The sequence below is a fragment of the Falco peregrinus genome, chromosome 11, assembly GCF_023634155.1.
Source record: "Falco peregrinus isolate bFalPer1 chromosome 11, bFalPer1.pri, whole genome shotgun sequence".
In the NCBI taxonomy this organism is placed as follows: Eukaryota; Metazoa; Chordata; class Aves; order Falconiformes; family Falconidae; genus Falco; species Falco peregrinus.
This window is the reverse complement of record NC_073731.1, coordinates 12,167,893-12,189,930: the sequence shown is the minus strand read 5'-3', so window position 1 is coordinate 12,189,930 and position 22,038 is coordinate 12,167,893. Positions and strand designations below refer to the sequence as shown.

General features: G+C 41.4%; 1 protein-coding gene across 1 annotated transcript; it reads left to right on the top strand.

The window, feature by feature from the left end:
- Window positions 1-4,250: 4,250 nt before the first annotated feature.
- FAM98A (family with sequence similarity 98 member A) lies at window positions 4,251-21,642 on the top strand. Its single transcript, XM_055816623.1, has 9 exons — window positions 4,251-4,384; window positions 4,557-4,635; window positions 7,502-7,650; window positions 9,243-9,377; window positions 11,615-11,799; window positions 14,063-14,143; window positions 15,484-15,600; window positions 18,152-18,319; window positions 19,750-21,642. Exons 2-9 carry the CDS (start codon window positions 4,583-4,585, stop codon window positions 20,503-20,505), a joined length of 1,644 nt encoding a protein of 547 aa, XP_055672598.1. The 5' UTR covers window positions 4,251-4,384; window positions 4,557-4,582; the 3' UTR covers window positions 20,506-21,642.
- The last annotated feature ends 396 nt before the right edge of the window (window positions 21,643-22,038 follow it).

Sequence of the window (22,038 nt, the reverse complement as noted above, 5' to 3'; positions counted from 1 at the left end):
ATTTAGAAATGCTTAATTAGTGGTAAAAACCAAAGTCCATTAGCAAAGGAGTATCAGTCACTGCTTTTTCTCCTAAGAACTGAAGGCTTAATGCAACTAAACCCATTTATTACGGTGTTTTCCAGGTACTCTTTAAACTTTATGTTCTCTGCCAGTTAGTTTCGCAACTTATATTGCTTTACCAAGCCTATGAGAGAGGTTCAAAACCAGTGTATCCTGATTGTGTCTATAGCTATATCATCCAAGACAGGATTACAAAAGTAATTTGCACTTGTATTTAATTTATTTAGTGCAATGAATTCATGCAGTTAATTTAGTTTGGCCAGGGGACAAAAAGTCCCACATCTGCATTTGCTACAGTACTTTTACAATTCACATTTGATCTATCTGGCATTTGATATAACATACATGTGTGAACAGCCTGCTTCAAGCTGGCTACAATGTCTACAGAAGAGAGATCATCCAAGATGCTAAATGACCTGTAGTTATTTCTTGGAGAGTTGAATTTGTGTTTCAGAACTTAAGAAAGGCTTACAGGTTGAAAGTTTATTTCGGGTTTGTAAAACGAAAACCTCTGCTTTATAAGGTTAGTGTCCTAGACCAAAGCATTGAATACATACTCTAGTTCTTCCAGATCCCTTCTCCTAGTTCACTACCTACATTCACAGTGTGTTCAGCTACAGCTGTCTTCATTCTGTATTAAGCTTGCCAGATTTCTTCCAGACTACATCAAAAGCTTTTGGTGTTGAAAGCTTTGGATGCAGAGGGGAAAACAATTAAAAGGGTCTCAGATTCGGGGCAGTAACAGTTAAACCCACCACATGCTCAGCAAGCACAATTTTAGGATAAGCATCAAGTTTGCTGTAACAAGCTCATTCTCTTTGCTAGCTTTTGGTTAATTTCCACAGGAACTAAGAAAAATGTTATCTGGAACTGCTGGACTTCTGGAATCCTGTCCTGAGAAGGTGGGTGCAGATTTGCATGACTGGAATGGTATCTCTCTCTCCTCTTTGGTATGAGGGCACATTCTTTTCATTATTATTAATGTGATTAATCAGTGAGGTTTTTTCTACATTCTTAATGGTTAAACATGCTATTCATGGTTATGTCTGTAATTTAAATTATTTTGCCAGCATTCAAGATGACTGTGTATGTGTGGATACTTTCTTTCTCTTGATTAAACGGTATTATTTTAAAAAAAATAAAATTAAACTTTTATGAAATAACACTGGATCCTGAGTGCTGTTTGTTTAAAAATTATTCTCTAAAGAGGATTTTAAAAGTGCAGGCTACTTCAAGGTATTAATAATGGCAAGAGATGGCACTAGATTCTGAAGCTTCTTGATTCATAGGGCCTTTATGGCCCTACAGTAATATAATTTCTGTCTCTCTTGGAAGAGCTGTGTAAAGTAGTGAAAAAGGCTTTTTAAAATTCCTGTCTCTTGACTTAATCTGGAATCTTCCAGCTATATTTAAACTCAAATACTATGTTAAATTATTCATGCAAACTTTTTGTCATATGTTCACAGAAGTCCCTTGTTAACTCTCCTTGCAATTATTTCACCTGAGGGAGATGGTGCCGTGTCTCACCAACAAAACTGTCCTGACAGCAGCTACCAGGCATGTAAAAGAATAAAGACAAACAACAGCCTGTTTTTTTGCATAGCTTTATCATAGCAGTTGATTATTCTAGAAAACAATGTGTAAGAGATTGCTTCTTGCAAGGCTGCAAGTACTTTAGGCTTTGTGCAGTCCCACAATCCTGGTATCTGAAAGTGAATAAACAAACTGGCACCAATATGTATATATATATACACACACACGTATATACAATAACATTTGTGCAATCCATACAGTATGTAGATAGGCTCATCCTGCTTTATATGTGATTAAAAAACATAAACTAGTTTGTTGCTGCTGATCAGGGAACGAGAGCACTTTAGAAATATTTCTTTTCCCCACACAAGCTCTGCACAATGCTAACGCGTTTCCTAGCAGCAGTGCCTGGTAAGTCTTGCCCGTTTGTATAATCTTAAGTATTGAATTATCAGCTCTCAGCTTGCTGTTGCGTTATAGATCAGCTTTCCCTTTCTTGTTCCTTAATTTGCTACTGCAAAGGCTGACTGGTAAACTAATTACCATAGCACTGACATCCTTTGGCTAATAGAAGTGTGTCTAGAAGAGACTGCCTGTACTTTCATCGCTTTCTTCAGTAACCAAAGCAGCAGAGTAGCAGAGATCCAGCTACCCTAGAAAATAAAATAAGCATGTATTTGTGCTGATAAGGTATTCAGAAACGTGGCACAGTACAGCTAGTGACGCACAGCAGCATTTTAACCTTGTTCTTTAGCAAAAATTACTTCCTGCCTGCAGCAGGAGAGAAGCATTGGTTGGAGTTGCTAATCTGGTAGCCTCATGGAGGTGAAGCTGTCTGCAGCTTCATCTCCCCCAGTCCAGCCAGTAGCAAGGCTGAGTGTGCACTCCCAGGAGGCACGCATACACACAAATATGTGTATGTGTATCCATGTGGCCAGCCACACAAGTAAATACACGTAAACCCAGAAAACAGCACTTCTGCAAATGGAAACAGGACTAACAGCATCATTCTGTTCCCCTCTCTGGAGTGAAGGTCATTAGTGGAACATGCAGATGAACATACAGCATGGGTCCCTCCAGTAACAGGCCTTTGGTGCTCATTTCTCCAGTGGCTGGCCCTGGATCCTTGCTCGCTCCAGCTGCAGACACCTGGTCATACAAATCCCCAAGCCCACTGCTCCGCTCATGTGCTGGTACTGGGACCTCCTTGTACCCACAACACAGGTGCACACAGATTGTGGATCCCTTCCATAACTGGCCTTAGGCAGTCCGCCCTGTAGCTGACCCTGGTGCCCTCCTGCCTCCGATCCTCTCAGACAGAACCTGATGGCACAGCTGGAAGGACTGAAGAAAGTCTGGAGAGCTGAAAGTAGTGGGAGGCTGCTAGGGTAGGAGGGGAAGTGTCATACGTGTTTATCCTGCTCTTGATCTTCCCATGGCATCTGGTTTTAGTTAATACTGCCAACAGGCTGTTCAGCGAACCAGTGCGTGATCTGAGCTGGAGCTGCTGTTCCTGGATACCCGGTGAGTGCAGCGGTATTTCTGGCAGCCAGCAGGGTGTCTGTAACACAGTGGCTGGATTCTGCTGCGCCTGGGCACTCCGGAAAAGCTGCAGCATCCTCAGATGAATTACTAAAAAATTTTATTTTGATGCAACAGTGATGAGCAGCACTTTAACATGCACGCTCTGCACCTTGTAATGCTCGAGTGTGTTTCATGCTGTTCCACAAGTGCAGATTTCAGGATGCCTCAGTCATGGGGATTTTTGACAACCACAGAGCAAACGGACAGCACCTGCAGTGGGGTACAGGCTATAACAAAATAAGGTTGGCGTCTTTGGTTTCCTGTAGGAGCGAAGTTTAAACCATCAGGGTGTGTGTCCTCCACCTCAGTGACCCGTTCCAGGCCAGTCCAACGAGCCCGGTGGCAGGGCCGTTGCGCAGAGCTGAAGGTTAGTTACACTTTCCCTGTAAAGACGATGGCAACTGAGGGAACTGAACGGTGTCACACCCCTGCCCTGCCCCCAGAGGCTACAATAATTTTACAAAAAGCAGCCAGAGCACTGCCGCAAGGAGTTTCACCGTCAGCACGAAGCCGGGCAAGCTCCGGGGCACGGAGCACAGGCCGCCGCGGCAGGACAGGCCATCACCCTCCGGTTCGCGCAAACCCACCCGGGGGAAACGAGGCCCGCGGAAGCCGCGATCTCCATTTATTGATTTTATTTCGCCGCGCAACCGCGACACCCACCGCTGGCCCCCGCCCGCCTCCCCCGCGGGCGGCCCTACGGCGGCCGCCAGGGGCCCCGCGGCGCGTGGCATGCCGGGATTCGTGGTCCCGGCGGGGTCCCCCCGGGCGGGGCGGCGCTCGCTCACTGAGGCGGTTTGGCCCCTCCGCCGCCCCGTCCTCCTCCGCCTGTTGCCGCGGCGCCGCTCGCCACAGCACATTCCAGCGTGGGGTCTGCGGCGGGGAGGGGGCGAGGGTCCTTCCCCGGGGCCTGTCCTCAGCGGCGCCTGAAAAGAGAGGAGGGAGCCTTGGCCCGCCCCGGGCTGGTGGCCCACAGAAGCAGCCTGGCGCCCCTCTCTGGCACCCGCGCCTCCGGTTATCGACGCTGCCTGGCTCGGCGGGCAGGCGGAGACCGGCGCGGAAGGCGGCGGCGCCGATCAGGCATAGCGGTGGGCGGCCCGAGAGAAGCCGGGTGAAGGGTCAGGCCGGGGCCCTGCGCTCCCCGCTCCCTCCCCACCCTGACATGCCAACCCGGCAGTCGGCGGCGCAGCAGCGTGCGAGCAGCGTACGTGGGGCCGCCGGGCGGGGGGGCGGCGGGAGGCGGGCTGGGGCGTGCCAGGGTCTCCGGGGCACGGCGCGGTGTGGCGGCTGAGCCCGCCGCGGGGCCGGGATGGGCTGGGGGGCGGCAGGTGGCGGGGCTGCAGCTACTGGGGGAGCTGAGTCCCGCTGTCGCGCAGGTTCGCCCCCCGTGCCCCGCCGCAGGATGGAGTTCGAGCTGCTGGAAAGCGACGTGCTGGAGTCGCTGGAGGACCTGGGGTAGGTGTCGGGGCCGGTGCTGGGCGCGGGCCGGGAGCGGGGGGTCGGTCCGGGGGGGGGCGCCGCTGCCCGCCTCGCGCAGGCGGGGCCGGGGGGGGCTGCGGCCCGGGCGGCACCTGGGGCGGTTCCTGCTCGTCGGAGCTCAGGGGCCGCCGCCGTAGCGGGGCTGGGGTGGCGCCGGCTGGGGCCGAGGAGAGCGCCGGGCCGGCCGGGCCGTGCTGTAGCTGCGCGGCCTCTGCCAGCCCTTCCTCGGGGCCTGCCGGCTGCCACGGGCCTGCCGCGCCGTCCGGCGGCGGGGCCAGCCTGGCCCAGCGTGGGGAGAGGAGAGGGAACCTCCTCAGAGGAGCCAGAGGACAAGAAAGCTTGTAGGCCTTGTATTTAGCACCAAATAATAGCAAAAACATTGTAAATAATGGAGTACTTTTGCCTTTCTTTTTTTTTTTTTTTTTATTTTATGTAGCATAGGAAACATAAGGGAGAACAAGGAGAAGGTGCCCTGCTGCCAGCCTGCGTGCCTGTAAACTGGAGAGCTCAGTCAGGCGGCAGGCACAGTTTTACTGCTGCTGGTTCTCTGCAAACAGCTGTATTTACTCACATTGGCCGCATTCCCGTAAATCACTTTGTGGCTGGGGTCATTATGCTCCAACAAAGATTGTATTTCCAGGCTAAGCTGGTGGTGGTATTTTCAAAGCCTGACAGATAGGCTTCTGTTTTGGCAGGTATTTCTCTGGCTGAAATGTGAAAAGGTCTCTGCCACAATGCACGTACCGGGATTGGCTTCTTTTTTCTGCCGTATGTTTAAAAGGAGATTAGTGACTTGAAGGAGTTGTGATTTGTGCTTCTTCTGTGTGTAATTATAGACAGAAAGTGATGGTGTTGATTTCTGACATAAATAAAGTGAACAATGAAAGCAGATTAAAAAGATCTTATCAACCAAGATTGGCAGCAGTGGTTGAGAAGAAAATTTGGAAGGGGAAAGACATGGAGCTTCAACAGTATTGGTAACAACTGGGAAAACTACTGCATGTCACTAAATTATTTCTGTTTCTTTTTGTCTGGGAAGACTGTGGTGTTTGAGGTTTTAAGTTTTGGCAGCAGCTCCATGATCCTTCACAGTTCAACTTGTCTTCATGTTCTGGATAGAATAAATATTTCTAATATATTACTCGATTTCATTTTTTAATAGCATTGCACAACAACAAGTTGTTTCTTTTTGGATCTGTGCCCAAGGTGCTCAGATGGTGGCTTCTTGCCTTGTAAGTCAGTTTGTTGAACTATTGAAAAAGCAAACAAACCGGACAGCATAATGTTACCAAAAGAGGAGTGTAGCTCTAGAATATGTGCCATTGGCAGGAAGGGAAGGAAAAAGCTGCTCGCAGTCAGGAATCTGCAAGTTGGATTACTGGCCAAATAGACGTGCAGCTGAAGTCATAATTATCAGAGATGATACAGTCAAGATGTCCTGTCTGTCAAAGAAAAATTCTAGAAAAGGGGCCTCTGATGTGACCAGTGACTTAAATCCAGATCCTGCCAATGCAAAAGGCTTGTCATCACTTCCCTTCTACTTTGATGTATAACTGGATGTTTCTATTCTGAGTCCCAGATGTTTTTATATATGTGTAGGTCCGAAACATCTGTGAGATGGGACTTAAACTTGCTCTGGTTGGCGTAGGAGTTTTCTAGCCTACCGTGGAAATGTAGTAGGGTTGTAATACATCAAATTACAGCTTTTCACCTGCAAATTACAGCTGCTAGTAGATTAACTCTGTGTTGTTAATCGAGCTGCTCTGTGAGGTAAAAGTTATTTTTAAGCGTGGCTTCTTTTTTGGTTGGATGAAGTAACAGCCTGTTACAGTGCAAACTAAATCCTGTGTATATGATGTTAAGCACAAGAACAAAGTGTGCAGAGTAATATTTTAATTTGCTCTTTGAGATTTATTTTTTTTTTTTAAATTCTGAGTTTTGCCAAGTGTTGACTGGACTCACTGGGTTGCTGTGACATAGTGGTTGACTTTACTTGGACATTTGAAAGAGGGATTTCAGTTCATTATCCTCACTTTTGGTTGTCTTTCTGTTTTGGGTGCAGTGTGTCGAAGTAATACTGTGCTTTTTTTCTTATATACACTGGTAAGCTCTGACTTTGTGCTTCCACCTGGTTAATAAGGCAGTCTTCTCCCTACTCTTCCTCCTTCCTCTGACAGAGTATCAGTACATAGGTGTCCTGAAAACTGTGTCTTTTAAGACCTGATCTGTAGACTTATGCTTTCTTACACTAGGCCTGATTTTTGGCTTATTTTGTTTATGCAAAGAACTAATTCTATTTATTTTTCTTGTGTCCATTTAAGAAGGTGATTTTTCAAAAGAGTTTTGCAGGTCACTTTTGTAACATTTGTATGGAAGACTTTGTTTTGCATGGCAATCCTTTAATACATGATAGGAAATGACTGAAAAGTTGGGAGCTCAGCAGTGATTATTCAACATACTGTAAAGTGGTGCTCAAGAATGATACTTTTGAAACTGCAGCTGGCCTAGATAGATATATTGTAACTAACATCTTCAAGAGCTAGAGGCAGAGAAGTTGCCCCTGTATGTGATAACATTTTCCAGCCTTAAACCTTTGATGATGATATTTTGTGACAATCTCTTTGGCAGTATGCTAATGTGCACGGAAATGCTGAGTTTACTCAGATGTTTTCAGTATGCTTTTTTTTTTTAAGAGTTCAGTACAGGAATCTTACCTGTTTTGATGTTCAGTGTTGCAGATGTGATGAGGGTGTATCTCTCAATATGTATACAGCATAAAATACATGTACTACAGGACATCAGTCATAGCAAATGTTAATAAACTGTGCTTTTGTTTTTTCAGTTACAAAGGTCCATTGTTAGATGATGGCGCGTTGGCTCAGGCAGTCTCTCGTGGAGCCAGTTCCCCTGAATTCACCAAACTCTGTGCTTGGTTGGTATCTGAGTTACGGCTGTTCTGTAAACTAGAGGAAAATGTTCAGGCAACTAACAGTAAGTAGCCATAACTCTAGCACAGTTGTACACTTAATGTGTGTTCTTTGCATGCTGTAAAGATTTGGGCTGACAATTGCTAAATCTTTTGTACCAGGCAGTACTGTCTGCATGCTGTCAGGTTTTGGATATTTTCCACCTCAAACTTGCCTAATGAACAGCCAGTACAGGTTCAAATGATAGCGAGGATAAACAGTCTTTCTTCTGAAATTAGCTTTTTTCTTTTAATTGTTCAACCATAGAGTTTTTTTTAAAGTTCTTGGATGGGTTTAAAGAAACATTAATGGTGGGGTTTTTAATTAGATCATGAGAATACTTCTATTTCAACACTTCTGTTTGTAATTTTGATGTAAGTAGTACATGCTGTTCAAGGGAACATTCTCTTGACTACAGTACCATATTTTCTTTTTATTGTTGGTTACCTTAACTTTGTGCTTACTATGTATTTTTCCCTCCGTATGAAACACACTGTGATAAGGAGCCTGAAAATATTTATTGGTTTGGTGGTGAAAGCAAACCTTAGTTTTCCAAAAATGTTATTTTTGGTCAGTAGTCATGACATTCTACAGATTAAATTGTTAAATTGGTATGATAACCTGTACTTCTGAATGTCTACTGTATTAACTCATAATGCCTTAATGAGCTTAATTTTCAATCTACTCCATGGTCAAAGATCAGTGTCTTTCACCTCAACATGTGTTCTTTTCCTGTTTCTTTCTGGTTTTGACACGTTCATCCTTTCTTCTTTGAGTGCATTGGGCTCAATTTCTCTGTAACAATACAGCATCTCAACTATTGTGGTAGTATAAGGTTCCTACTACACATTTTGTGTAAAAATACAGTCCAGAAGTGTTGTAACAACTATTTCAAATTCTCAAAACACGGTGATAAAAATTTTATTTGTAGTACCATCAAGTCCTGCCTTCATTTTATGTGACTTGAGTTTATAAATAATACGTGTTTTGGATTGAAGTCCCTTTTCAAAAGAAGAAAACTGTTACCTCTCATTAATCACTGTTTTTTGCATAACTTGGTTTAAATTCAGATTAATTTCACTAATTTCTGACACAAATATCAGTTTAGGCTTTGGTTTATGTGACTCAATTATTTGTAAAAGATATTGGTATGAAATAAGATCAGTTGATGAATGCGAGCTTACAGGGAGAAGTAGTAAAAACATGAGAGCTCATAAACCATATTATTCATGACTTTATCAGAACTATCCAATACATTTGTAGTAGGAAGAGTTAGTTGATACTTAAAATACCGCTGTAAAATTGGTGATGGTTTCAATGTCAGTTTTCATTGAAGAAATTACCAGTGGCTGGCTGTTGAAGTTGGGAAAAGCTGTCAGTGAAATGTCATTTTACAATAATGAGGAATATTATGGCTCCAAATAGGTTGTGCTATGTCTTTAAGAAACTCAAAGAACGCATTTGTCTTCCGTTAAAAGCAAGGCTTTAATGTTAAATAACAACTGGAGCAAAGCATCGTGCTTTTTTTCTTTTTTGTAAATAGCTAATTACTTCTAATTTTAGCCACATATATATATATATTAGTTGTAAACAAATTATTATTCTTTTCCTTCTAAGGTCCAAATGAAGCAGAAGAATTTCAACTCGAAATGAGTGGGTTGCTGGCTGAAATGAACTGTCCATACGCATCATTAACATCAGGAGATGTGACAAAACGTCTTCATAATCAAAAGAACTGTCTCTTGCTGCTTAGTAAGTTAAAAAGGGTGCTTGCAAGCAAACCTTGGTTTTGTGCAAGAATCATAGTATTGTTTCTTACGCTTAATGAGATACTGTTTTGTTTACCACAACATATAAAACCAGTTACCTGAAATTATGAATTATTTTTTCCTGTAATTTACAGTGTCAGAATATTGCACTTTTGGGTCTCATAAACTTACCAGTCACTCTGTAGCCGGTATATGATGGAAAATATTCTGAGTATTAACCTTTTTCATACTCACAAGCAAAAAGCCTGTCCTGTTGCTTCTCAAAAGGTACTCTGAAGGGGGAATGATTTGAAGACTTCTGCCAGGATTTAGCAATTGAACTTTGTTTAGAAAGGTTGTAAAACTGACCACTAACATCAGATGCGTCATCGTTTTGGAGCCCCCACTGTGATTACTTGCAAGGTGCAAATAGACTTGCATTTTCCTACACTCTGACAATTAGAATTGTTGTGAAAAAGCAAAAAAGCTTTATCCCAACTCCAGTTCTTTTGATCATCTCGTTTAGTAAATAGCTTCACTGTTGCTTTCTGCTGATTGAAATTAGCAGTAGCAACAGTGATGTCTTTCCTTTACTATTTCACCCAGCAGATCTCAGTACCTAAATTGGTTTTATCCCTGCTTAGGAAATGTTAAAGGAGAAGAAATAGTACTTAAATTTGGTGAAAGTATGTGATTGTTAGGTATCCTGTAGTATGTGAGCCATAAAACCAGACTTTTTTTTCAGGAGAAACAGAACAACCCTCTTTAGTGGAATGCCAGGCTATTTTACATTTTAATGAAGTACAGCACAGTTTATGTCAATTGGAAGATGTAGCAGTATTACTGGGGTGTAAGTAGTTAGGATTGTCTTGGTGTGCAGCATCACTAGAATACAATATTAAGTACTGGCATCTGCAAAAATAAGTACAAGAGTTTTCAGGTTGGTTCAGAAAAGGTCTGCCAAAAAGAATCATTATCTGGAGAACATTTATGTCTCACAGTGATAGACTTCTAAGTATTTGTCAGAGGAAGTTGAAGGTAGCTTGAATTCTTGAAACAAAATGCTGCTGCTGATTTGTTTTTCAGGAGGTCCTAACAGGGTGTAAATAATTAAAAGTTGAATATAAGAAAAATCTGTACAGTTGAAAGAACTTGCAAAGGATTCTTTCCTGCTTTTACATATTTGAAGAAATTTATAATTTATAAGGTGTTACATGTCTTTAGCAGAAGACATTCTAGAAATCTAGAAGTAATTCTAGAGATCATTAAAATCCTTTGTTCTTTTTTTAATCTTTTGATCTGTCACAATTTTATAGGTAGTAAGCTGCTTTTGTATAGCCGTGGGTTTACATCCCTGCTTACTAAGTCTGTCTATCAATGCAGTATCTACTTTTCGATCCTAATTTTTAGAAATAATTATCGCTATGATCATCCAGCATGATTAATAATAAAACTATTGTTAAAACCATGCATTTTTTTCAGTTCAAAAGTTGGGACAATCACAAGCAAAGGCTGTGTGCTAAATTTATATCACTGTAACTGACACCTAATGCTGAAATTTTGGGTGTATACCATGTTCAGAAATAGTGATTTTAATATTTTTTTTGTTTGATCAGGGAGTTGTAATGTGATGGTAGGCTCTTGCAGTTCCGATACTGAAGAGCACTACAGGCATTCTAGCTTCTATTTTGTCAGTTACTGCCTTCCTTTCTGGAATTATTGTAAACCTGAATTCTTGATAGCGCTTTTAAAAGTGGAGTTATTTTTTCACTCTGCATCTTGCCTGCGGAAGTAGAGGAGATTCATCCAACATTTCATTTCTCTCTACTCATTTCATTGCTTTGTTTCCTAGAGCCTCAAGGAGTGCTTGCTTGTCTAGCTTAAAGCACATATCCCAGCCCTTCATCCTGCTTATTTCTATGTTCCTAGTCTCCTGTCCTTGCTGGGCAAAGCCTGAAGGAAGAGATCTGTGCTCTGTTGAACTCTTGTGATTAATACCTGTTGGAATCATAGAGATTTTTTCCAGGCTTTAATTGGTTGTGCTAAACTTTTCCCGTTTGTTGTGGTTTTAGCATTGGACTCAGTGATCAGTGTTCTGTAGATAACAAAATTATAGCCCTCACTCTTTCTAAAACAGTCCATTTGCACATTTGTTGGTTATAAGCACTTGAGTTCTCACTGGTTCTAAAATAACTTAACTCGGCTATATCTGATGCTGAAATCTAATTTTTCTTACCCCAGCATACCTCATCTCAGAACTGGAAGCTGCCAGAATGCTGTGTGTGAATGCCCCTCCTAAAAAAGCACAGGAAGGAGGTGGCAGTGAAGTCTTTCAGGAACTAAAAGGCATATGTATTGCTTTAGGGATGTCCAAGCCTCCCGCCAACATAACGATGTTCCAGTTCTTCAGTGGAATTGAAAAAAAAGTAAGATCCAAAGGAACAAAACGAGAATATTTATGATGTTACTGTTTTGATGGAAAATAGTTCTGCTACCAGGGAGAGATTTGCCTCTTGTGAAGCTCCAGCGTTTGAATTGTGAAGGGAAGTTAAGGTGGTTTACTGAGTATGCCAAGAGTCAGGATTTTGAAAATTAATTTAAAGGCTTTTTCCACGCCAAGGCATGAGGTCAGGGACTACCGCTATCATTGCCTTCTGGGGTGAGGTATTTCTTACTCTGCTCTAGGTTATAATGTCAACACCTGTTGCAGAAGACATGGAAAATGCTGAATTTAGGCCTCAGGAGGAAGAACACTAAGGAAAAATGCATTCAAAGAAATACACCTAAACAAATTTTTACAGGAACCTACTGTTTTGAAAATGATTAGGTTAAAAGGTGTTGTAACTAAAGTAAAGTTTACGCCTTTTCCCTAAGGCTTATAAAGTGGGGAAATTAAGTCGAAGAGACTGTCCAGTGCACAGGCCAAAGGTTGGGGACAGAGTTTTTAACTTACATTAAATAACTTAACTTGCAGGATAGGGGAGAGCAGAAGAGAACTTTTGTGAATTGTCAAGAACAGATACAATTACAAAGCTCCCCAGAAGACTTTCAGAGAAGCTGACTAACCTTTTAGTTGCATTGCACTTAAATCTAAGCAACTGAAAGCAGTGCTTCATTTGTTTGCACAAAATCAGTTTGGATTGACCCATGTAAGGGGAAGAGAATGGGTTTTTCCAGCACAAGTCTAAGGTGTAGAATGGAAGCAGTTTGTTTTCTAGTTTTGTCATTGTCATGGGCATTAAATAGATACGTAAGAAATCTGTGCTTCTGTTTTCTATAAAAGGTAGAAAATATTCGTAACAATGAACAATGCTATCAAGCTTTGCTGGTGAAAAAGACTCTATAAAAATTCAGAATACAAAGTAGATGAAAATCTTTTTAATCTGGGAATTCTGTTATGTTTTACTAATTGACTTTTTTTACATTGCCTTGCAAGGTTAATTGAATGTTAACTCAATAATTTATATCCATAGGTGGTTATATTGGGAAAAAAAAAAGGAAAAAAAGAACAATCCTTATAGATTAATAAAATAAATTGGGAATTTCCAATTGCAGAGTTTTCTTTAAATCATAGCTGTGGTGTTTACAGTCTAAACACTTTGGGTGTTGGTAGAGTTTGAGAAGAAAAAAGTAAAGCTGACTAATAACTGAAAAACTTATTTCACTTTGTAAATGAAAATACATCACAAAGTTGAGCAAAATGTGAAAGTTTTACGCTTGACTGTAAGATGGTACTTATAACAAGAGATCACCCTGAAGTTTTCTTAGTTTTAAAAAGTGAGTCTTAGAATGGCAATATTCTACATATTCTGATGTAGCATGTGAAAATCAAGCTACCTTTTTCTTCACATATACATATTATAGTTTGGAGTAGGATCTTTGTATAACTGACTCTCTTAATGATCCACCATGTTAAAAAAAGAAACTGCTGATACTTGAATGAACTGCTACCTCTGCTATTCTGAAAGCATTTGGTTTTAAAAATCTTCGAGTTAAACTGGGCTCAGCACCTTTGGAAAACCAGGTCACCGAACATGTTAAATCAATTGCTGGAATAAACAGCCAAGGAAATTGGAAAATGTGGTTTGCAGCAGTGGAAAAGTGAAGTTTCATAACTCCAGTCTACTTTGATCCAAGTTTTTGTTGTTGCTACTCTGTTTCTTACCCCTGAAGTCCTCAGAAATTTTTAAATGAGAAAGATAACCTAAGTTGTGCCCAAACTTTTAAAATGCAAGTTAAATTTAAATTTTCATATTGAAGATTTTCTTCTTTTGATTGTGCAGAGATGGGTCCTTCTTTAGGTTGCATTATATTTCACATAGTCTTAATACAACCTTTTTGATACAAGCATGGTGTATTTTTTCTGAATTAAGGAGATGATGTGTAGAATAATCAGTCTGTCTTCAAGGGGAGCTGTATGTATCTCATAGAATATTTCTGTTTTAACTGTAGGTCAATCTATAGTCCTTTCTCTTAACTTCTAAATAATTATAGCTAAGACTACCACAAATATAAAAATAGTTGCTTTCCAAAAGAAGTGTGCTTGGTTCTCTGTCCCAGAGAAAACAACTTGATATGGGAGGTTGCTCTGTCATGCCTATGACTGTCTGAGTGTCCTCTGTTGTAATTTAAATAATGAAAAATTAATTTTTTTGGCTAATGCTTATGTTTTCATATGTCTCCTAACAGCTGAAGGAAACCCTAGCAAAAGTTCCACCTAATCACGTTGGAAAACCTTTACTGAAGAAACAACTGGGACCTGCTCACTGGGTAAGTAGTGGCAGATATTGGAGTCTGTTTCCCTTTCAGGTATATAAAATACTGATCTTTATTCTGTGTGTAATGCTGCAAAACATTTTTCTCCTCTCTTTCTGAAGACGTAGAGACAATTTCTTGCAGTATTTTACATATGTGTTGGTACAATAAGTGTTCAGCAACTGATAAGATCTTAGGCTCGTGAAACTGTATGTCCAGATGCAGGCAAAAGTTTTCCAAAATAAAGGATATTTAGAGTGGTGGTGCTGACTTGCATGCTTGTGCAGTAGCTTAAGGCTTCTCCTGGCCCTTGCCAGCACTGTCTGTGTGACCTAGCCTGGTTGAGGTGGTGTCACATCCCCTCCTGTGGCTTCTTTCCAGCTAACCTGTGGGTCTTCCCATCATTTCCTCCTCTCTTTCTGTCCTATTGGAGTAGTTGGCTTCCTTCACAGCCTGTTCTCCAAGAAGCAGTGAGTGTGCAGGTGGAAGCTGGGAGAGGCTGCACACCCCAGCTGCAGAGCCACAGTCATCTTGAGCTGGATTTTGTCACCTGCTCTTTTAGAAGGATGGTGCCTGCACTGGCACAAAGCTATAGCTACTGCTGCAAGAATGTGAGTCTGTCTTGTGTTGCTTGCTTAAGGTTGAAGCTCATTTACTCCCAACAGTCTGCTTCCTTCAGTGTTGGTATTGTTAAGGCTGAAAGTGGGCCCCACCACCCACCTCCAGCCATGCTTCAGTCAATACATAAATTATTTCCTTAACGGTGCGTATCTCAACTGTTGCTTGCCTAACCACTGTCTGCTACCAGGTGTGTTTCTAGTGATGGCTTTTCCCTGCAGGGCACGTCGTTTTCTTGTCTATATGCAGATTGTGCTTTAATCAAGATCCTCTTACAGTACTTTACTTACTTTTAGTCCTGTCTTTGCTCTATCTTTGTCCCTAAGCTTACTGCTTTTTAAGCAGTCAAGGGCACCCTGGTCCCTAGGACTTATGTATGTCCTTACATTTCTTTCAGCTTGTTGCATGTAGTATTTTTGTACTTTTGCTTCTCTGTCCTGGTGGGTGTTGAGAAATGCCTCAGCAGTCTGTGCAGTTCTTATGTCCCTGCTGAAAAACAGACAACTGGGCTCTTAGAAATGGCAGAAGGCTGAACATGAGGATAACAGAGCCTTTGAAGCCTTCAGGAAAATACTGTCAACAGGCATAGCTTGATGTGAACCCATTTGGCAATTGCAGGCTTAAGTTCTGCTTAGTGTATCTCTGTGTGTCTTGCTGTCTTCCATCCACATAGTTTTTCTTAAGCAGAAGCATTTTATTTATGATCTATAGGTTATGTTTGCAAATTTTTGTTTCAGGAAAAAATTGAAGCAATTAATCAAGCCATAGTCAACGAATATGAAGTCCGAAGAAAACTGTTAGTCAAACGTTTGGATGTTACTGTGCAGTCCTTCGGCTGGTCAGATAGAGCTAAGGTACAAACAACTTGCTGTGAAGTCCTGGTTGATGGTTATGCTTTATAATAAGTAACGCTGGGAAACTGCTTCATTGTTTCATCCTTCATGAGAAAGAAATAACTCTAGGAGTTGTTTGGTTTTCGTTTGAGTTTCTGAAAAAGTTTATGACAATGTAAGATGACAAAAAAATTTACTTGGAACCTATTGGTTGGATTTTGAAACTATGTAAAATGAGAAGGTAGACCATGTGTATCTATACACCAAAGTCAAAACGTACAGTTAAATAGGCCACTAGAATAAACTGGTAAGAGATTATTACTGATACAAACATTTATGTTGAATACCATGACATCAGTTATTAAGTGGTGTGTCTGTATGATGGTGGAAAAGCATTTTCCTGTTGACCATCCCTTAACTTACTTTGTGCTGTCCACAGTGATCAGATTTCCTTAACTCAAAGTGTGTCTGCAAGCACAACTCCACAGATGCACATGAGAAAAGCTGCTAAGGCACTACTTGTTCTTACCTCATAGACAGGGTAATATCTTATGTGCTTTTGTCTTTGAACCATGCAAGTGGCTGTGACATGACATCAGTTCTCTGAGTATGTGATACATATTCTGCTTTTAAAGAGAATTACATGGTTTCCCTATTTCCTGTATTTCATAGTGAAGAAGGATGAGACTTAAAAATAGTACATATGATTTATTTTCTGGGAGTAAACCAGATTGCTAACATGCTGTTAATTATGCTGCTGGCAGTGTTTGAGGCTGAGTTATTAGTGATAAACTGACACATGAATCATCAAGTGGTTTTTTGTTGATAAATAATTTATTCAAAAAGCAACTATATTTTAATGATAAACTGTGACCTTAGGTTAAAAACCAGGGACTTACTAATTGTGTTAATGCTTTGGCATCCAAATTCTGGTTAGTTTTGTTGTGGTTTTTTTTTTTTTCCCTAGGAGAATTCCCAGACACTTTTGAACTTGACTAGCTACATAAAATCCTTCCGTAAAACCCACAAATTGTCTATATGCATTTATATCTATTGAAATGCAAATCTAAATTTTTAGGACCATACCAATATGAAATTGGAGAATGTGGCTGTAGTATTCCAGACATGCAATACAGTTTAACAGTCAGTGCTTTAATACATGACGGTGATTTAAAAAAATTATTTTAAAATGTAAAAAGATCAGAATATGGTAGTATAACTAATAACTTCTCCAGATAGTAGGAACACCAGTAAAAGCTTTGTAGTGTATTATTAAGGTTTTTTTTTAAGTTCCAACATTTCATGTTCCACCTAAAAGCATAATATCATGTCACCAAAATGCTGTGTTCAGAGTTCAGTCAAACTTGCCAGTTAAGAACATACTACCGCTCTAGTTAATACTGTTGCTTCTCCTGTCTTTAGCCAGCATCAGGTAAATGATGTGCGTGTTTTCCTTCATTTTGAATAAACTCTGCTCAACTTGTAATATGAAAGTAGAAGCTTTTGATTCTAAAAACTTAACGCTGAGTCACTTGGAAATACATACTTGCAATTCCTCCCAGATCCAGTTTTCTGCCTTTAGATGGAGAATAGGATTTTAGGATTTAAAATTTGCTCCTAAGCTCTTGCCCTGTCAAGAGATTTGTTGGAAAACCTGGTTTGCCTGTCTCCATGCTGTCATCTGGGGTCCAGACAAAAAGCAGCTGTTTTGTCTGAGCACAGATTGCAGTCTGGTTTGTCCTAACTGCATCACATTGTACTCTCTGTTAATAACAGAAGAGAGATGTAACTCATGTATTAACTCATGGCTGGTAGCACAGATTTCTGTTGTGTCAGTCAGTAGGAAACTGCTGTCATACTTTTGAGGTGTTCAGAAAAGCTGGTATAGTTTAATGCCAAAAGGCAAATAGAGGGAGAGAGTGCCTACAAGGCAAAGCTGATGTGTAGGATCTCATTTCTAGCTTGGATACTATATATATGGGACTGACTGAATTAGAACGAGCACTTGACAGCTTTAGTTCTGCCAGTACCTCTTGATGGCTTGCCTTTGTGAAGAAGCTGACTGGAGCACAGAGTGTGGAAGAGCTAACAGCCTTTTCCTATTGATGCGGTGTTAGAGATAGGGTGATGCTAGCCTGACTGGCGTGGGTGTGGGTCAGGGTGCAGGTGCAGAAGGAGGTCTTGAGGCTGGACGTTGTCGTGTTTCACTTTCAGTAGCTTTTAGACATTAGCAGTTATTTGCATAACTATATGACACACTTCTATTCTGTGATTGACTGCCTGATAGTAATACAGTCTGCGTGTTAATCTTAAAATTGTCAGAAGATCAGTGACTTGGCAGTTTGGTCAGCATGATGTTTCCTATATTACTTAAGAAATTACTTTGATAAATGCTAGCATTGTTGGAGTGATTCTTAGTTACAAAGTGAGAACTCACTGGTTTTATATTAATTTTTGTTCGATTTGCCATAGTGTCTTGTTCTTCAGTGTTGATTTGATTACTTTTGTGAGGTGTCCAATTGTTTTCCTATTACTTTAGCTGACTAGGTTTTGTTTTCCTTCTTTCCAACAGAGTCAAACAGAAAAACTGGCTAAAGTCTACCAGCCAAAACGTGCCCTTTTATCTACTAAGTGCACTGTTTCCGTTGCAAATCTCTTGGCAGCTCGGCAGGATCTGTCCAAGATTATGAGAACAAGCAGTGGGTCCATCAGAGAGAAGACTGCATGTGCCATCAATAAGGTACCTTTGGTGACAAATGGCAGCTTCTGTTACAAATACTTAAGAAATTTTGAATGTTGTAATAAATCCTACTTTTTTTAGGATTGTAAGTGGAATTTGGAAATAAAGGATAAGAAACTTGGTGTTTATGTATTCCAAGTTATGCATCAGCGCATCATGGGAACTAACTGCAGTTTCACCTGTTTAGGTTCAGAGTGCCCCTTCTTAGGAGCAGTAAAAAATTGCTGAATATCTTTGAGTACTTTCAGTGGGAGTAGGGCTGCTCTGTCTTACCAGAATTACTGATGTTGTTACACTGCTACCTGATTCTGTCACCTTGTCTAAAAAGACACCTACATAGTAACTGTGTTTCTGGTCTTTGTATCACAAAGCAAGGATCTCACAAGTTCGATTCCCCTGTGTACACAAATAAAACAGATTAGTCAAGTGTGTAGTTTTAGTAATGACATAGTAGGAGTATGATTTAGACTAAGCAATTTAACTTGTTTAAAAATAATTATTTTACAGGAATAATAGGCTCAGAAAAGTACATGTGCTGAACTTGAAGCTCAGTAGCTAAGTACGGCAGTGTACTTGGTTCTTCAAAATTTGTGGGTGTACATGCATGCTTTTCTAAAGCCTTCTGGGTACCAACTGTATTTCAGGGAAAGTTCTAATTAATTTAAGATAGAATGGTGGTGAGCTGATTTGACCACACCCTCTCCACCCCAAATAATTTTTACATGGTTTTAGTGTAGTTGATGTGTGGAATGTAAGAAATTTAAGTGGGAAGACAGGTGTGACTGTATCATCAGGCCATATGTATGTTTTACTAGGAATGCGATACTGCCCTGCCCTGCTGCTGATCTGTATTCTGTTAACTTATCTCCATTATCAATATTAAATGTTTTCCAAGACAGTAACGTAAAGTAACAAAGCAACCTGCTTCCACTGAAGTTCTTCTGTTACATCCTTTTAAAACTTGGAACAGGACATTTGCATTGCTTCGTTTTAAGTCTTGCTGAATTCTTAATATCACAGCATCCTTAGACAGCTAAAGATTTCTAGAGTCTTGCTCAGTTCTGATCAGTGTTGTCTGATACCTGCTTGGCGTGTAAGCTTTTGCATGTCCTTACTGAAAAAAAGAAGTCTTTATATTTTGTGTACCAAGCCAATGGCTTCTACAGCAATTTAGAGCAGTAGTTAGGGGAGAGACTAGCCCAGGTCTCCTGACTTGTCTTGTTAACAGTGCTTGGAGTACTAGATAATCCCTGTTTCATTTTTATTAGTTGGAAACAAAGGTTTGTCACATTCAAACAGACAAAAGTTTACCTTGATGAAATCCTCTGGATATAAGAATCCATGAGCGGCTGCTGTTGTGTGTATCAGTAAATGTGACTCTTCTGTGAGGTGTTGCAACTCCTATGATGGTTCTCCCTTTCCCTTTGCAGGTGCTAATGGGCAGAGTGCCTGACAGGGGAGGAAGGCCCAATGAAATTGAACCACCACCTCCTGAGATGCCACCGTGGCAGAAAAGACCAGAGGCTGGCCCGCAACAAGGTGGCGGCAGAGGAGGAAGAGGTGGCTATGAATCTTCATATGGAGGGCGAGGAGGTTATGACCATGGCGGTCATGACCGAGGAGGCAGAGGAGGCTATGACTCATCCTATGGAGGGCGAGGAGGTCATGAACAAGGAAGCCATGATAGAGGGGGACGAGGAGGACGTGGTGGTTATGATCATGGCGGCAGAGGCGGCGGAAGAGGAAACAAGCTTCAAGGAGGTTGGACGGATGGTGGAGGTGGTGGCTACCAGGATGGCAGCTACAGAGAGAGCAACTACAGAGATGCAGGTTTTCAAACAGGTGGCTACCATGGTGGTGGTGGTGGCTACCAAGGAGGAGGCTATGGTGGCTACCAGTCATCTTCATATTCAGGAAGTGGCTACCAAGGGGGTGGCGGCAGCGGTGGCTACCAGCAAGACAACAGATATCAAGATGGTGGGTCCCACAGTGATCGAGGGGGTGGGCGTGGAGGAGGGAGGGGTGGCCGTGGCGGTCGCGGTGGCCGTGGTGGTCAAGGAGGAGGCTGGGGGGGCAGAGGTGGACAGAACTTTAATCAAGGGGGGCAGTTTGAGCAGCACTTCCAGCATGGGGGTTATCAGTATAATCAATCTGGCTTTGGACAAGGAAGACACTTTACGAGCTGAGGCTGCTAAAAACTTTTGCTTCAGCAGAGTTCATGTAATAGAAACCTAGTTTCAGAGGCCTGGCTTAATTGCTGCTTGAATTAGTACAGGTTTATACATGGCAGGTAGAATCTCTGGGTGGAATGTTCTGGATCGAGCAAGGTACAATTTCCTGTAGATCTGTCCTGCCCTCCCCATCCCCATCAACCTGTCTGAATTAAACACATCATCACTACCCACTGCACCCTAAACATCAACTTACAGCCATGCTTTTTAGATGTTGGATTGGTTTCCTCTGCTCAAAACACTTTTGTTCTGAAACTACCTGTTGTTTGCCTTCTGCTTTGATTTAGAGAAATACGAAGACCTGCCTGCTCAGATTTGTCTGTTATAATACACAATAGAACTTCTGCATTTTCCCCTCTATTCGCTGTTCAATTACTTGTTCTAAAACCAGTTCTGAGTACTGCTTTTTGGCTTGCTGGCCTCTTGCTTTAGTCATGAAGATGTTACATACACATGCGTGCACACAGAGTGAACTCCCTCTGACAAACAGGTTTTTTGTCTATTATATGAGCTCTACTGTGGATGCCATGTTCAGTAGCCTTATCTCCCGCTAAACAAAGTTTCCACACCTGCTCAACTCTGAAGACTGATTGCCGCCAAAATCTGCAAAGGTCATTTAAAACTAAGCTAAATTGTGAACCGATAGTGTGTGTAGGCCTGTAGTTAGGTGTAGCAATTCAAACTGACCTGCATCCACCCAAAACAAGTTGCTCCTCCTCCAAATCTAATTTTTACTTGAAATCAGCTGAAAGAAATGACAAACTGAAATTTATTTTATTTGCAAGTTAATACCACTGGCTCAGCAAATCTAGGGCAATTTGTTTTGGGGGTTGTCTTTTTAAATAAATGCACTACGGCCTGGGAAGATTAGTTCCTGCATGGAGGAAGCCCTTTTATTATTGCTGCAGAAAACAAAGCCTGGCTGAGTTTGATGTTCTAATGTTTGTGGTTTTTTTTTTTTTTCTTTACTGAAAGCCACATAATGCTTCTTGCTGGGTTTTTTGTGTACATAAACATTGTCAAGCTGTGAAAGGAAATGGCTGAAGGTGTGCTGTTGTATAAAAGGTGAGCAATAAAAGTATCTGTATGTTCCCTTTGCTTTCGTTTCTTTTTCTTCTTGGTAGTAAAAAGAAGTTGCTACAGTAGCTGGGAATTTGTGGGGATTTCTGTCTGCTTAATCTATTTTACATTTTAATCTATTTTAGATGTTGTCCCAGCTGTACTATGCATTCTGCCCCCTGAGAAGCTGTCAGAACAGGATCTTACAGGTGGAATTGATCTTCAGTTGCTCTTGGGTTTTGTTCTATTCTTCCCTGTGAATTGGTGTAGTGGCATGTAGTGCTTTCTCGGGGTTCACTGTATAAAGCTGTTCTTAGGCTGTGTGAGCACTCATCTCCCAGATTGTGCTCCTGCGTGCCATGTGAACATGGTAACCTGTTTCTGGGAACTCTCCTGGTGCTCTCCATGCTTGTGGAAAATGTAGGTTTC